The following is a 16,939-nucleotide window of genomic DNA, read 5'->3' as shown; positions in this document are numbered from 1 at the left end:
TCCCAAGTAGTTGATTGAGCAAAAGTAGTTTGGGACGGCAAATCGTAGAAACGGCGAAAAGCTGACGCGAAAGAGACGCTTCGGTGATTCCGTGGATGGAAATAGAAGGGAGGAGGTGTCTCGGCGCGCCGTGAAAAAGGGGGGGGGGGCTCGGCTCGTTGACGGACGGATGCCAGTTTCGAGGAGAGCCGCGGGACTGCCAATCGTTTCCGCCCGAGATCTCGCGCTCTTGGCCCAGGGTATCGCGCGAAACCGGGAAAACACCGGCCCCTCGCAGTCGTTTTGCGCGGTTTTACCGAAATAACTCCCAAGTGAGATTGATGGCCGTCGGCTTACGGGGGGGGGGGGTAATTTGTATTTTGCCGGTGTTGCGAAACCCAACAATTTTGGATTATAATTAAACCTCGCTGTGACTCCATACATTCTTTTACGTAACGTTGTTTGTACGGGAGAAAAAAATCAAGCAGGTCCGTAAGGTACAAATTTTCCTGAATGGAACAATGGAGCGAGGCTTTTTTTTGTTTTTATTCTTGTCGCGGTGCCAATTGGTTATTCGAGTCGGATGGGAGAAAAAAAGCGGGGAGTCTGTAATTGCGATTCGCAAAGAGAGAGAGAAAAAAAAAGCAAATTGGCCGATTGCACAAACGATCGCCTCCTTTTCTCCCGAGGACGCATCCTCGGCTGTTATTGTCGCGCACAATGGCGCGGGGGGAGAAGAAGAGACGCGCGTCTATTATTGCACATCCGCCGCGAGAGGGATTCTCGGGCGCGTTAACTGCCCGGCCACGCGTCGATTGTCGCGCACCTTTTTGCGATTGCTAAAATTAACGAGTGCCAAACCGTCCCCCCCCCCTATCCTCTCTCACGCGTGTATATGCACTTTCCTCTTGCGTTTGCCTTCTCGATTATGCAAACGCAGTGTCTTTGACTATCTCCTCGCCGACTCTGATGCGATTTAAAGAAAAAAGGATAGAACAACCGTCAGAGCCAAAAAACTCGACAACGGGTCGAGGTATAAATTGAACCAAATACTGTAGCCTCCTCCCGCCCGTGTGCGAGTTATTTGGCGAATGAAAAAAGATGCCGTGCTCAAAACGCAAAATAAAAACGTTGCGCCACGGCGGATGCCCTCCCGCTATATTTGCGATACTAGAGCTCTAGTTTTGGCATGCCGGATCGGCCCCGATCGGCCGATGGATCGAAGCAAAAAAAAAAAAAAAAATAAGCGGCTATTTGGCAATCTGACACGAGCGTATAGCCTGCCACTCCGGCCTCGAAACGTATATATTTGCACGCGAAAACCGATCGAACGTGTCCGCGCCTTGTGCATAGAAGTGCCGAGAAAAGAAGAAAGAAACGTTGCCGGCCCTCGTTTATCGAAGCAATTTACGATGATCGAGGCTGTAGCTTCTGGGGTTACGCGAAATTGCTGGTTAATCATATGAATTACCCGCGGTAATAACAAACACGATTTTGCCAAAGAAAGCCAAGATACTGGAAAGATCGAGGAGGAGGAAGAGAGATGCAAAAAAAAAGGAGGAGACGCGCGGATCTTCCCATGCGAAGGGGGTGAAAAAGGAGAAACGAGAAAAAGGGATCGTTCTGGCGCCCCGTGGCCCCACCCTCCCGTCTATTAATTAGCTACGCTATCCCCGTCTCTCTCTCTCTTCGATTCTTCCTTCCTCCGTTAATTTACTCCCTTTTCTCCCTGGGAGAGATGTTTTCGTCGAGTCCGGCTGAGCGGAAAAAAGGACTCCTCCTCCCCGTCTCTCCCTTTCTCTATACCCTTTAGGCAAGTAACTTTCTTTTCCTTTTTTTTTTTCCTTCAAACCCCCTCGTTTCTATTAATTAAGCGAAACCATAGGCTCACTTTCGTCGAGATTGCTTTGACTGTATCATTCTATAGCTAGAAACTTTGCAAAACAAAACAAAACCTTTATTTTCCAATTAAACGATCGCCTCGATTGTCGAAGCAAGTAGAAAAAAAAAAAAGTAAAAAAGACACGTACACAGCTTTCGCAATCGGTGTACTCGAAAATTCGGCACTCGTGTAACGAGCGAGGCAAGAAAGAGAGAAAACAACAAAAACAAATTCGGTAACGAGGAGAGAAAGAAATACTTACGAACGTCGGCGCGGTACTTACAAGCCTTTGAACGAACAAACGCGGAAATGTTTGAAAAGAGTGATTTGTCAAACACTCGCTCTCTCTATCGGGCTGCAACAGCTGCGCGCCCAATGAGCGTGTATTATACAGCCGATTCTTTTTGCCATCATTATTTTTTAAGAGACCAAAGAGAGAGAGAGAGTGTGTGCAGAAAAGCTCCGCTGGGGGGCTAGTGGTAATTGAATTATTAGGTCAAACTCTGCTCGATCGTGTAAACCCCGTCGACTCGACGTGCATTATTATGTACGTTGTACGTACGAGAGCGCCGCTGCAGCAGTCCAATCTGCGAAATTAATCTTATTGAAATCGCCTGTGCCTTTTCTTGTGCTTTTCAAACTCTATCGATGCAAGTACGTGCCAAATTATACCAGAGTCACCTCAAACCACGCGTTTCTACGTTATGCCTTGGTGATAAATATTTTTGCTGCTACAAGTCATATAATACATCCTTCACTCCGTGCTCCACTCCAGGGTGTTTTGTTATCGCTGTGGGGCTGTACTCTGTACACTATTGACTAATGAACACATTTCTCGTTTATTATTTCGTTTTTTCATTCGCGAAACTCACTCGATAATCATGTACTGCACCGTAGGTACACCATAAAATCGTTAGCTCGGTCAGTATTGTTACATTTGATTTTATCAAAGCTACGATGTAAAGTACTGCATAAGCCTATTGAAAGTGAAATTGGAAAAAAATGTTTCGAGTCTTAATTATAAAAATTAACATAATAAAAGGGAGTTTTTTTTTGCGACGAGGCACGTGCAGTGCACGGTTGCAAGGGGTCGCCAAACTGCAGCTCTCCCCCTTGATGGGTTCGTCCGAAAGAGCACCCGGAATCTCGTCGCTATGCAGCGGGAGGTCACGACACATGACACGTGGGGAAAAAAGTGCCTTTCGGGTCCATAGATTGAATTTACTTTTGTTTTTGCCAACACTCGAGCAATAGTAATAATAATTTTAATAAAGTTTAACAGCCTCGTCGAAACGAAATCGGTAAATCCAAAAGGTAATTGAGCCGCCGAGCTGTATGGGATCAATTAACGCGTTGGGGGCCTGTATTTGATGTGCGTGTGTGTGTGTTTTTCCCCTCCCTTCGATCCGAAAAATAAGGACGCTCTCTCGCATCGGGAGCCACATTTTCATAAAGCAAGTATATTAATTAGCCCCCAGGAAAGCACAGCACCGGCACCTCGTCGTTAATTAAGCCTCGCAACGAGTCGCTAATTACGCGCGTGTGTGTGTGTATAGCTTCGGACGAAAATCTCGGCCAACGAGCGAGAGAGAGAGAGGGGGGGGACACAATTTGCAGAATCCATCCGTCTTAAATACCAACTCGGTCGTCTGTCCGGCCTGTCTCTCACGGCTCTTACGCGCAAGTATGGGCAGTTAAAGTGCGGCGCTCCGCGACAATGGCGCGCAAAAAGCCCTTCGAAATTTTATATTTGAAATTTATTAGCGCCGAGCTGTGCCTTCGACGCGCTCTCCACGGCTCTGATTTATCGTTCCTCAACTTTTTATTAATTTTGCTCGTTCGGGAGTGGCCATCGAGGCGATCCCTTCCCCCCCCCCGTCTCTCTCCCTCCTTCATCGGCGTCTCCTCCTCGGCTCCCTTGTCTCGAATTTTTCTTTTTTGCGGCGCATTAGTATTTTTCATCTCTCCCGACCCCCCACCCTCCCCTCGTTCTTAATTATTGCGAGATCGTTAATTCGCTCCTGTCACTTGTACCAGTTTATTGGGCTTTTCTTCATCTCGTTTCTCGGTACTAATATCCGATGATAATTTCATTTGGCCGCTCCCAAATTGATGTGAAAAATGTCGCGGCCCGAAGGGAACATGCCCGACCATTCGAGTAAAAAATCGCCCCAGCCGTGAGATGGGCGGGGAAAAAACAACAACGACGTAGTCCAGGGGAACTCGAAAAATGCCGTATACGGTCGAAAGTTGATCAAACGTGCCCCTTCCGAATACATTTTACAACAACTCTGGAAAACAGAAACTATCCTAGTCTACAGATGTGATTTGAAAATTAATAACAGAAGCGCGATCGCGTACAAAGAGATAAAAAAAAATAACAATAACGTAATACTCTGGTGTGCTGTAATCCTCGTATATATAGGCGTACAAAAGAGAAAAAAAAAAAAGCTGCTTTGGCTCCCGGACGCGCCTAATACTCGTTAAATCGAAAAGTTTCGAGGGCATTGTTTACTTAAAGTAGGCACACGCGCGTGATCCGCTTCAAAGTTTCAAATGAAGCGTGAAATTCGCCCCTCGATCGCCCCCCCCCCCCCTTTGTAAAATCTTTTCCGTGCGCGAGGGGGTTCGCACGAGAGGCAGTGCTTGCTTTTTTTTCATTCTTTTAAATTCTAAAAAATCAATACGAGTAATACGCTTGGGCCGAAAAATACAGGACATCGGGCCTGCGAGTCCGATCGCGCGTGGGTATATGGTACAAGCGTGCCGGGGAGCGGTGGCTGTTAATCGAGTCCTGCGTGACGCACCGAAATCTTTTTTAAGTGTTATTCCCTCGGCAGAGCTATATACCTATGTACCGATGGTTTTCTGCTTTCAATGTAAAGTAAGATTATATTAATACTATTTATATCATGAGAAAATTAAAATTACGTTCATCAACGATCTTATTCTTCTTTACCACGACAGATTCATCACATTTGTTGGAAAACATAACGGGCAATTTGGAAATAAAAAAAAAATTAGCATTATCCATCATCGACGAATGTATAAGTGTTAAGGTAAGAGTATACCCAACAACGATAATCGAGTCATTCATCCCATTGTCAGACTCGAGCCACACTTTACCAAAGGTATCGCCCGATTTCACTGTCCCCTCGTCAAATTTCAATACAAAATAGAACTCCCCTCGTTCTCCTTTTACGATGTATCGATAAAAATACAAGCTCGAAACAAACAATCAATCAATAACCCAAAAGGGGCCCCATAAAATTCCGTGCGCCCTCGTACGCGTATTCGGCATAAATCAGCGCGCGAAATTTCCGAGCGCGATTTCTCTGTGCTGTGTATAGCCGGTCTATGAGTATAACACACAAATGTGTCCCTCCTCTCTTTGGCGCGCTTGTATAATTCAGGGGACAAGCGGACAGGTAGCCTATCCTGCAGACACGGTCGTGTGGGTATATCATAGCACCGACAAACAGCAACACAATGCCCATTCGACTGCGTGTGGCAGTACACCTCTGAACGGGGAAAAAAAAAAAAAGAACATACATACATAATAAATATACCCACAAAAATAAATAGTGACGAGCTTTTGTATACATGCCCTGTACACACTCACAGCGCCCACACGCTCTGTCGGGCTGCTCTGCGATCTCGCACCTGCGAAACCAGCTTTTGTATTCTCTCTCTCGCACCTTTCGCGCGTGTGTACAATACATCGGTCGTGCGATTGATTTACCGGGGCGTATGAATATAACATTCGAGAGCTGTACAATGCTTTTTTTTTTTTTTTCATCACTTTGGCTTTCCGATACTTTTCAAAGATCGGTACTTTGACGTATCTGTATACCTATATATACGGTAATTAAGCTTTAATTTTTCCTCATTGTGCAAACAATAACAACAATGGTAAAACAAAAGGGGTTGTCGACCCACGAGTATTGTATACTTAAATATTTCACGTTTCGAGTATAGCAACATCCGCACCTCTTTCTTAATTCCTCGCACGCGCGGGGAGGGCCCCGTATGTAGTATACGACCCACTGCCTGTCCCCTCGGCTACAAAGTACACTCTGCGCTATTTGACAATGTATGCGTACACGCGTGCGAAAATATACACGATACACCTGTGCAGAAGCACTTTCATCTTTGCGCCCAACTGACGAGAAAAAGAGGACTGACCGTACACTACACGTGAAGTACATTCGAGGAAAGAGAGAAAAAGGGGCGTGGACGGCGGCCAAAAAACGCTATAATTAATTTGGACTTTCTTTCTTACGCAGCCCGGGGGATGGAAATGGTTAATATTCACCAGTACAGCTGCCTGGGACCGATATGATGTTTTTTTTTTTCCCGGAGGAGAGGGTTAATTTTATTCGTCGTTCTGATATTTCTGACAATGAGTCATCCCCTCGATGTGAACGATGATTCCGGCGAAGCGCTCGAGATGCCCCCCCAAGTTACAGTACTTTTAATACACAGAATCGTACACCCCATGGCCCTTTGTTCCCCGTCCACACTGGCACTGTCGATTAATCGTTCAATCAGGCCCAATGTATGACGCTGATTTTCAACAATGCGTACAACCAGGGGAACGATGTATAAGACTTTGCTCTCGAGGCAGCCCTCCCCACCCCTCCTTCCTGTTGAAGAAGAGAAGGAAAAAAAAAAAATCCAGCCGATCCCTGCGAGTATGGCCAAGGAAGTTGGTCGCAGGGAGTTTATCGAGATATGGTGTAATTGGCCGAGAGGGAGGCAAGGAGCGTGATTTCTCAGGGCCCTGGGAGCGCGGCTCGGGTGTAAAACGGTTATTAGCCCTATACTCGTATATATACGGTGGAGCGCGGCGAAACTCCTTAAATCAAGAGGACGGCCGATGGGCCGTGCCTATATAAGCTAAACGCGAGCGCTATACGAGAGTGTATATTATAAGCGAACGAGGGGCGGAGAGCGCGGCCACATATGTATATACACCCCTACGCGATTGTACGTACAATATATAAATGTGTATGTGTGTATAGATAAGTGTACACTTAGGCTCGCGCGTTGCATCGTGGGGGGAGGCTGATGGCGAGCGAGCCAAGAAAAGAGAATATTATACGCGCCGAAGCGGGCAAGCAGCAACTACTCTAATTGGCCACTTTGTCCATTTATTCGATTTATTTAAATTATGGGACAATTGACAGTAGGCATTCTATTTCTTTTTTCTCTCTTTTTTTTCTCTTCCCCCCCCCCCCCCTCCCCGGGCATAGTATAGATACAACATGCACACGCGTTGGTACACATGCGAGGTTCTGCTCCACCGCTACGCGGTCTCTCTGCGGCAGCAGTGTGTATAGAAGCGACGACTGATTGGGCGAGATTGGCGTGAGACACTGGCCCCACAGATTCCCCAGTTGTGGGCTTAATCAGCTCTGATTGCTCCTCCGCCGTCGCTCTTTCTGACCCCTCCCTCTCCGCGCTCGTCTCTCGCGGGTCTCTTTGTATACTCCTCCTCTTCTCTCTCTTTTCGTCGCGCCCGGCTCCCTCCCCTCTTTTACATCGTCTTTAGGCTCTTTAGGACGGTTTTTTTTTTTTTTTTTTTTTTTTTTTTTTCATCGTGCACATGTTGGTGCATCGGCGTAACCGCAACGCGAGAGCTTTTACGAGTACTGCACTAGAACCCTCTCCCGTTTCCCGCTGGCATACACACACACATGGGTACGAAGGTTGGCGCGTCGGTATCGTCGATATCGCGATATTGGGGTTACAACAATCGTGTAGCATTTTAGGACTGTGTTTGCAATTCATTACCAACTACTTTCGACTCTGCTGGGATTCGGTGGTTTTGTTGGCGTGAATCGGTGACTCTATGAAATAATAAGGGCAGCTTTTTTTGCCGCCTTCGGGGGAGGAACGGTTATAATCAATTTCACGAGTGGGTGAATCGGCAGATTTTTCGGCGTCATTAGAGGGCGCCTCGGCGATCCTTACCCTTTTCTTCGCGGCCGGCCGCCGATTGATTGCCTCTTTTTTTGTTGTTGTTGTTTTGTTCTCGTGACTCTCGTATTTTTCCCTTTTACATTCTTTTCTCCCCCTTGCTATTCCTTTTTCACGATTTCCAGGTCCGTCCCGCGCAAATAGCAGCACCCAATGCTTTGAAGCGATGAAAAAAAATTAAAGAAGATAATCCACGGTATGGGCGCCAAATTGAATAAAAGATACGCACGTGTCGGCCCTCGTGAATCCGAGGAGAGCTACGCGCACAAAGTCACTCGATAAAACCCAGTCAATTTTTTTTTTTTTTTTTCCCCTCGCGAGTACACATATACTTTTTTCCCGTTCGCGCTGCGTCGACGAGCAAATAAAAGCCCACTACGCGTGTATATACGCCGTAAGGGCACTCATCCCATTTCCTCGATAATTCCCATAATGCTGTGGGCGGATATTCCAATAAAGTGTAGAGGGGCAGTGGATAGACAATGTTGTGCGCGCGTGTGGGACCATACCGTGTATAGTGCACGTACATCATATACGAAACGCTGAAAAAACAGGGAGACGACTCGATAGTGGATATTTTATATGTGCCGTGATCAGTGCGTGTACTTAATACCCAAAGCCGAGAACGGGCGTTTTTTTTTTTGTATTTATCCGGTCGAATGAGTCGAGGGATCCGTCCGTGAGGGGCTGGTCGCGCGTGCACTTGTCTTTATACTGTTTTGCGCCCAACTTGTACAGACCAAAGGTTCTTCCCTCGTCTTTGACATTTGAGGAGTAATGAAATTTCAAAAGCCATTCCAGCCGATGGTTCGTATACAGAAGCGAATGCAATTTTCGCTCTGCCCGTGTATTTTTCACGACACCGACTTATATATACACGTAGGAGAGAGAGCTCCCCCTCGAAGCTCATACCGGCCGGAAATTTGAAATTCAAATGGCGCGTGTGTATTATATATATGTACTCGTTGTGTACACGGTGACGTCTTTTTGGAAAATGAAAAAAAAAAAAAATGGGCTGCCTGCCACGCGACGCGTTTGACACGCTCTGGGGTCCTCGGAAGGCTTGGGGAGTCCCGTCTTTTAATTTTTCTCTTGCTTGTTGGCTCGAACGGATTTTTACGGCTTGTCCCGCTAGTCATGAAAAATGCATGCCGGTGAGCGTGCAACGTCAATCATACGCGTAATACACGTTTTGGGGCACATCAGGTGTTTCTTTGAGAATAGCCCCAGCTCGTGAGCAACAACTGGAGAGTCGATATTTCAATCGAGGTGTATCGTCCATTGGAGGGCTCTCGTTTAATTGCCCAAGGTATACTCACGCATGATCGGTTGAAAGAGTAAGGAAATAGCGACTCACCGGAAACCTTGGGGTCAGCCGCCTCTACTTTCATCGTTGCCAGGCTCGCTATTGTTGGTGGTACCTAAAAAAGTAAAATGCATTAACCGACATGGCACGTTGTTTTTTTTTTTTTTGTTTTTTTTTTTTTTTGATTGTCACGTGATCTGCATACGGCTCGCATTTTAGCAAATCAAATGGAGTGCCCGACTCATTGACGGACACCAATGTATAATACCCACTGTGGAGACTCGAGGAAAAAGCACAATTAGATCACAGCCGTGTAACGTAATTGTCGTAGCGAATGCGCGCTGTCGGTGACTCACCTTCATTAGGCTTCGATCCCAAAAGACTGATCCCGAATCCCCCCGTCATGTATATACGAGAAGGAGGGACGCGAAAATTTTTCAAAGTCAGTGGGACACATCAGTCATCGTCCGACAGTTCTTGTACGGGAGCAACGCGAAAAACCAAGCGACATCGCGGCGGAACCACGTTTTCGACGGCAAAAACTAACCAGAAATTCCGTCTAGCGCGTGACGTCGACGGGACAGAGTATATATTATATACATATAGGGGGGGAAATAACGCAGACGCCGCGGTAGAAATCGTCAGTCGGAGTTTGGCGACGAAGAGAGAAAAAAAAAAAAAAAAAAAAAAAAGAGGAGGGAGCGATTTTATGGTGGCCATCGGAATTCGGCCCGAGCCGCCGATTTGGGCGCGCAAAGGTGACCCAGTGTGCCGATGCGGTTTAATTGAAACCTGCCACGATCCGGGGGCCCCTGGACGTGACCGGTATATATACGGCCGAGAAATCACTTTCCTCCCTCTCTCCACAGCTCCACTGCTGTTTCTCTTTCTCTCTTTCCAGTACGGGCTTGCTTTTATTGTTGTTCCTCGTTACTTTGTCAGTACGACTTGTATAACGTACTACACGAGCATATATATATATGTATATACGTAAGATACGGCTTAATGCGAACGAAATGAGTAATTCAGGGTTGAAGATCGCTCGGGGGCCATTATACATTAATTGATAATTTACCGAAGCTAAGATTTTTCGCGGATTTATTGCGACGATCGGGGTAAGCGCGCGGCCTCGTGAAGCCGCACAAGTAAAGAAAGAAAGGTCACCGGCTCGGCGATTTGGTCGAAAAAGTGCATTGTATGCGCAATTTGTAGAGGAGAGAGAGAGAGAGAGAGTCGAAGAAGCCAACGACCGATTTCCGGTTTTCCGCAAAAAAGCCTTATCTTGGGAACACATCTTTGCGCTCAACAATGGGCATATTTTGAATATTCAAATGCTTTTTCCGGCGCGGAGGGGAACGCACCGCGGGTAATTAAAATATTCTATTTTCGTGCTACGTGCGGTACTTTTAATTGCCAGTGACGAGGTAATTAAAAAAAAAAAAATAAAGGGCTTATCTCTTACCTCGGGTACAGAAAATCATTTTCAACGATCCGAGGGCGATGTAAAAGTGGGCGTTCATTTTAATCGGGGCATAATTTTTCGCAACCTCATCGCAGAACGGTGTGGTGGCCGATTTTTCATAAACTCAGACGCGTGACATCGCTGTTCTCTCTCTCTTGCGAGCGAGTAAATTATAGTATAGTGAGGAAAAAATGAAAAAAAAAAATAAACTCGAGCACAGTGAGAAGTTAAAACCATCACTGGCAACATCGCGCCGGATCAGAACGGGAAAGAGAGAAGCCCCTCGCGGTGCGGTCAAATTATTCCGAATCCTGTACGATTTCCGAAGCCCTATATAGCCAAGCAAACGACGACGGAGACTTTGGCTGAATTTATATAAAGTCGTTACCACATCGGCTCTGGCATTATTATGTATCCAACCCTTTTACTTTCAACCCCTGCGTGTTTCTCGTGCTTTTTCCCTTGGTCGACTTCTTATTCCTTAAATTGAGTTCAGGGCCCCTCACCCTTTTAATTTCATTTATTTCACTTGAGAACCGATTACATTCGGGTGTGCAGGAAATAATAAAAAAAAAAGAAAAAAAAATTTGATTGTCAGCACCGACATGAAACACATTTAAAAAAATGTTTGTGCTACACAGTTGTTCAGTAAGCAGGGGAGCAACGGCCGCAGGCACGTATACACATACTATGCCAAACGACGAGATGACGAAATGAGCTACTATTATAATATACACATACACACACACACATAGTAGCATGAGTATATATAGTACGATGGCGGCGGTCCGGCAAACACAATTAGTGCTCGAAGAGACCACAGTGAGTGTATATAGTCCTTCCCATTGCAGCTTCTCTTGGTGCGCCCCCCTCGACCCCCCCGGGGGGCCGTATATACCCTCCAGATCATCAATTAACGTTTTCGCGGTAATATGAGCATTGTCCCCTTCCCTCGTGCATATAATACGAATTTTTCCTTACCGAGCGGCAACTTCATATACATATAGTATAATAAATATACACTCGTATACGCAGAAACGCGCGCCTCGGGCTTTAATTGAGGCCATATTGTATGCCCTCTTTTCCCGCCACAAACGTACATATAATATGTATACACAGTGAAAAAAAGAGAGAGAGAGAGAGAGAGCTTTTTTTCTCAACTACTTTAACGTAATAACGAACAAAAATGTATGATGAATAGCGAATTGTGCCGGCCGCTATGGTTTAGCCGTGCTTTCTGCCCAACCATGTATATATACATATAAAACTGTGGGTAAGTAAGTAAGTATATACATGGTAGAGGTTCGATTGGCCGATTCACTTTCCGCTTACGTGTTCATTCTCCGTACAATGGCCGTTAACAAGGATTTCCTGGAAGCTCTCCGCGGGCCTTCTGTCTCCGTTGCCTATACTCTCTCTTTCTCTCGAGTCCCATCCCTGTATGTGTGTGTGTGTGTGTGTGTAATTATTATTATACGCGTGTATCCCCGTATAGGTACTATGCGTAATGAGTGTATGCATGCGCCGAGGCGATTCGGTAAAAAGTCAGCCAAACCGAGACGAGAAAAGGAGAGGGTCAGTAAATAGACGTCGATGTGGGGGGAAAAGGGGGTCTGACGTCTCTGTTTCCGCGCAATAGTAGTGGCGACGGCTCTTCCCTATCAACCTCTCGGATGATTTAGTTTCTTATCAGCAACTTGACAACCCTTGGATATCAAGCCATTATACTCTGCTAGTGATCCTTGACGATTCTGTGTCAAGCAACCAATCCACCGCACAACGTAAGTGATGTTTCAGGAGATTTCACAGAGATACTGTGCGTGCTGATCTTGCTCTAGTGGACTGGGGTTCAATTATCGAGGCGCCCACTGTCGATGCAAAGGTTGAATTGTTTTCCCGTACTCTGCTGTCCGTGCTTGACAAACATGCTCCGTACTGTGTTATCAGGCACACTAATAGGCCCTCACCGTGGATGAGTCCGGAAATTAATAGACTCATTCGGTCTAGAAATGCAGCATGGCGTTCTTACCGTTGGAATCGTGTCTTAGTCTTGGCCAATGAATATAGGCGCCTACGCAAACTAGTTAAGCTCACTGTACGAAATGCAAAACACGCGTATTATCGGGATCGAGTCAATGCCTGCCGGAACACCACTGACATCTGGAGAGTCATTGATGATCTAGGACTCGCCAAAAGTAAGAGGAGCTCACAGCCGCCACCTGGCTCGCCTACAGCAGTCAACAAATTTTTCGTGGGACATGATGATCCTGTTTCTTTGCATGATTTGCGACCCTCTGCACGTATTTCGCCGGACGACAGGTTCTACTTCAAACTGATAGGTTATAAGGAGGTCTGTGAGGCGATTGTATCCTCACGCTCCAACGCCACTGGACCTGATGGCCTTTCATTGAGCTTCATCAAAACATGCATGCCCATTATTTTACCAGTAATCTTAGACATATTAAATGCTTCTTTGCAGACTGGAGTTTTTCCTACTGCCTGGAAAAGGGCTATTGTTTTTGCTGTGCCTAAGAAATACCCTGCACTTACTGTTGATGTCTTTCGGCATATCAGCATTCTTTGTACTACCAGTAAACTCCTCGAGGCTGTAGCCTACAAGCAAATGATTGCCTATATTGAAACGAACTCTCTACTGAGTAGATGTCAATCTGGATTTTGCAAGCATCACAGCACTAGCACTGTGCTTACAAAAATTGTCGATGATATACGACTGTCTATGGACCACAGACAAGTCACACTCCTGGTCTCCATTGACTTCTCTCGTGCTTTTGACCTAGTTAATGTGCAGCTCTTAGTCGAGAAGCTTCGTGCCACCGGCTTTTCAGATATATTTTGCAACTGGATATCTTCTTATCTGACGGATAGAACTCAGATTGTTAGATTTCATGATGGAAGGACGTTTCAGGCTTTGTTTCGTGCGTGTGGTGTGCCACAAGGCAGTATACTTGGGCCTTTGCTCTTTGCTTTATTTGTCAGTGACGTGCCTGATGTGTGCATGAATGTAAGCACACATCAATATGCTGACGATTTTTGTATTTACGCATTGAGCGAAGTTGGAGATGTTCGCATGATCGTGGAGAGAATCAACAGGGTTCTTCACGCTATTCTGGCCTGGGCAATCAGAAATGGCTTAATCGTCAATAATAGTAAGACTAAAGCAGTCTGGTTCGGATCTCGGGGACTACTACGTGCCCTACATGATTTAAACTTCCCACCTGTGCTCCTTATGGATCGGACCCCCATTGAATTCTCTGCTGAGATCACACTGCTGGGTGTTACGCTTGATGCTGAGCTCTCCTTGAGGGCCCATTGTGCTTTAGTCTCTGGAAGGTGTTATGGAGCTTTATCACGGCTTAGACGATGTGGTGACTGCCTGCCTAAAGTCACTAGGCTATTGCTGGTCAAAGCCTTAGTTTTTCCACATCTTGACTATTGCTCTACCCTCTTCTTGGGACTTTCTGCTGAAATGAAACTAAAGCTTGAGCGATGCAAGAATGCTGCTCTGCGCTTTATCGAGAGTATACGAAAGTGGGAACACATAACTCCAGTCTACAAGAAATACTCCATTCTAAGTCTCGAGGGTAGGATTAACTACATGGTAATCTACCTTCTAGCCTCCATTCTACAAACTGGTGCTCCCTCTTACTTTGGTGAGATTTTTCACTACAAGCCTGATCGCACTACATTGGTTACGAGGACTTGTTCTCTTGATTTGGTTGTGCCCTGGGCTCGTACTGAATTGTTTAGAAGCAGTTTTACTGTGGGAGCGGCTAGGCTGTGGAATGAAGTCGCTCCTAATATTCGAGCTAAATATGCTTCCAGCTCGTTTCATGGAGAGCTTTTTGCACACTTCAAGCGACTGGATCCTCGCCTCTCAAACTGACTTTATCTTTATTTTTAAGTGACTCACTGATCATAAGTGCTATGAATCGACACCTTTTACTTGCAGTTATTACTTTGACTTTATTTTTCTCTTAATCTAGTATAATTATTAACCTTTAGTTTAATTAACTTATACATTTTTCTATCATATTTTATTTTTTGTTTCGAAGAAGCTATTATAACACTAAGCTGCCTGTACTTAGTTATACATGTTTAGTGCTTGCAAGCACAAGTAGATTGCTCATATTTTGAGCCTTGTATAATGCTTAGGCTATTAAGGACCCTGAGTCCTTAGCCTTAAATAAATTTAATCTTTAATCTCTTCCCCTTCCGTTCCATCGCTCATTCGTAGATCCAACAACGACGGAGGAAGGAGTCCCGCGCTTCCTTGTAACACTGGAAATTCCAGATTGGGGCCGATGAGCTACTTTTTGCTGTCGCTCAATTGACGGATATTGCGTCGTTTGGTGATTCCCCGGACGTACACCCGAAAGAGGCGAGGCTCGAACTGCGTTGTAATGAGACCCTCCTTCCCTCCCACTTGAACTTTTTACCGATTGGCCAACCCGATGATTTGGGGAGTTTTGGGTCGCGAGCTTTATCGGAAAGGGGGGTACTCGTTTTTCTACAAAACTTTGGTCCTTTGTGATCACGACGTGTATGGTAGCGGTAAATCCAAAAGCCTGTATTAGACATATTTACCGGCATCATCAAATAACTCGGATTTCCTGTGATACAATGAGTAGTAATATATGACCCTGCGTAAACTCTCGTTACGCCACCCCGACCACGCGTGTATAGATACGTAACAACTAAATCAATCTCCAGGAGAGAGAGAGAGAGAGAGAGAGAGATAGCGAGCTTTTGCACAAGAAAAAGAACGAGAGAAGCGTAAAGGGGGTGCGAGTGATTGTTTCTCCTTAATTGAAAGCTACGCGCTGCTGCGAGTTGTGCCTGCACGAGTGTACGGAAGATCTCCACTAGCTTCTTCATGGCACGGACAAATTATCTCATTAGACGAGCGTGTGAGGCTTTTTCGTTGCAGATACACCGGCAGGCAGAGAGTCTGTAACTATATGGTAGACGGTGGTTGATTGATTTACGCGGCGTCTGTATTTCACAGCTCGCAGTTTCGAGGAGCCGATCGGAACTCGGACGATTAGAGGGATATGGAAGAGGAAGGTGTGTACCCCCGTGTATGTATATAGAGGATTATTGAGAGCTGCGCGTTTGCACATTGTGATACGTGAAATTCTAGGGGCGGGTTTTATGATTTAGCGAGCTGGTGCAGGTGGGGGGGGAGGAAACACGAGGATCAGGGAGTTGGAGGAGGACGAGGGAGTCACAAACGCCGAGTGGAGCTTGGTGTGTGTGTATATATATATATACATATATGAGAAAACAATAGGAGGAGTATACTGCATACTGATTTGCAAACAATAGAATAACGTTAATACGTATGGTGGTGGTGGTGGTAGTGGTGTGGTATTATAAGCGCCCGTTGTTGTACACACTCCCTTCTTCTTTGGTCACTGCTGTGTGGAGGTATATATATGTGTGTGCGTGTGCGAGTGCATATGCCCATTAATATTCAAAGGCGAAAAATAATGTAAACGCCGCGGACAAAAATCGGGGGAATAATTTCGATTCTCCGCGTAAGGGATGCAGAGAGAGAGGAGGCCGAACACACGGGGGGACGCGACCGACGTGTATGCGGACTCGGGGCACAAGAATTCTTCATGTGTATGCAATAATATGTAAGGGCCCTCCTCGCCGCGGTCATTCGCGGTCTCTTTCTGCGGGTGTACGTATGCAATATCGCGTGTACCCCCCCCCCTTTTTTTCATTTTGCTCCTCTTTTTTTTCTCTTACTCCCTGGTGGTTCTTGATACGTGCACGACTTTTTTGCCGCTACAGTGCGCAGCTGCAAAAGGAGCTTGCGACGCCGGGGACGAAAGTTATTGCCTTTTTATCGACTATACGACGACTCTTTGCATTTGCGAGGAAACTGTTTGAGTTGCTTTTTTTCCTCCTCATCTCTACCATATACGAGTCGTTCCATTGTCTCGAGGGTGATTTTTTGTTTGGCGTACGAAAGCTCCGAAAAGCCACAATCCGGTGATTAGCTGAAAAGTGAGCTTGTAAACGGACAATCGTCCTCTCTTAATCGACTCTCTCGACTCTACGGTATACATAGGCAACCATCCCATTACCATAACAATCAACGACTTATCCTGACCGGCAATTTTTTGTCTCTCTCCAGAAAACTCCTCTCGACAATGGACCATCCTCTCGAAAATGTCACGGCTGAGGTTGTAATTACGGAGCGGCAGTGTGTGTGTGTGTGTTTTTTCCAGCTCGTTACGGTACACGCGAAAAAAAAAAATAAATGACCCAAACAGCCAAACTAAACACTCCTAATTGC

The 16,939-nt window shown here is 45.9% G+C and overlaps 1 protein-coding gene across 1 annotated transcript in view; it reads right to left on the bottom strand.

Moving 5' to 3' along the window:
- LOC106639345 (zinc finger protein castor homolog 1) overlaps positions 1–16,939 on the bottom strand; it is a 93,149-nt gene that overhangs the window by 17,967 nt on the left and 58,243 nt on the right. Inside the window, exon 6 of the mRNA XM_089597399.1 lies at positions 9,201–9,264. Coding sequence (XP_089453525.1) covers positions 9,201–9,264 — 64 coding nt within the window. The remainder of the gene's footprint in view (positions 1–9,200; positions 9,265–16,939) is intronic.

Source organism: Copidosoma floridanum, unplaced genomic scaffold (assembly GCF_036245765.1).
Source record: "Copidosoma floridanum isolate Cflo_tuat_1 unplaced genomic scaffold, Cflo_Japanese_pri ptg000032l, whole genome shotgun sequence".
Taxonomy (NCBI): Eukaryota; Metazoa; Arthropoda; class Insecta; order Hymenoptera; family Encyrtidae; genus Copidosoma; species Copidosoma floridanum.
This window is presented reverse-complemented; position numbering and strand designations above follow the sequence as displayed.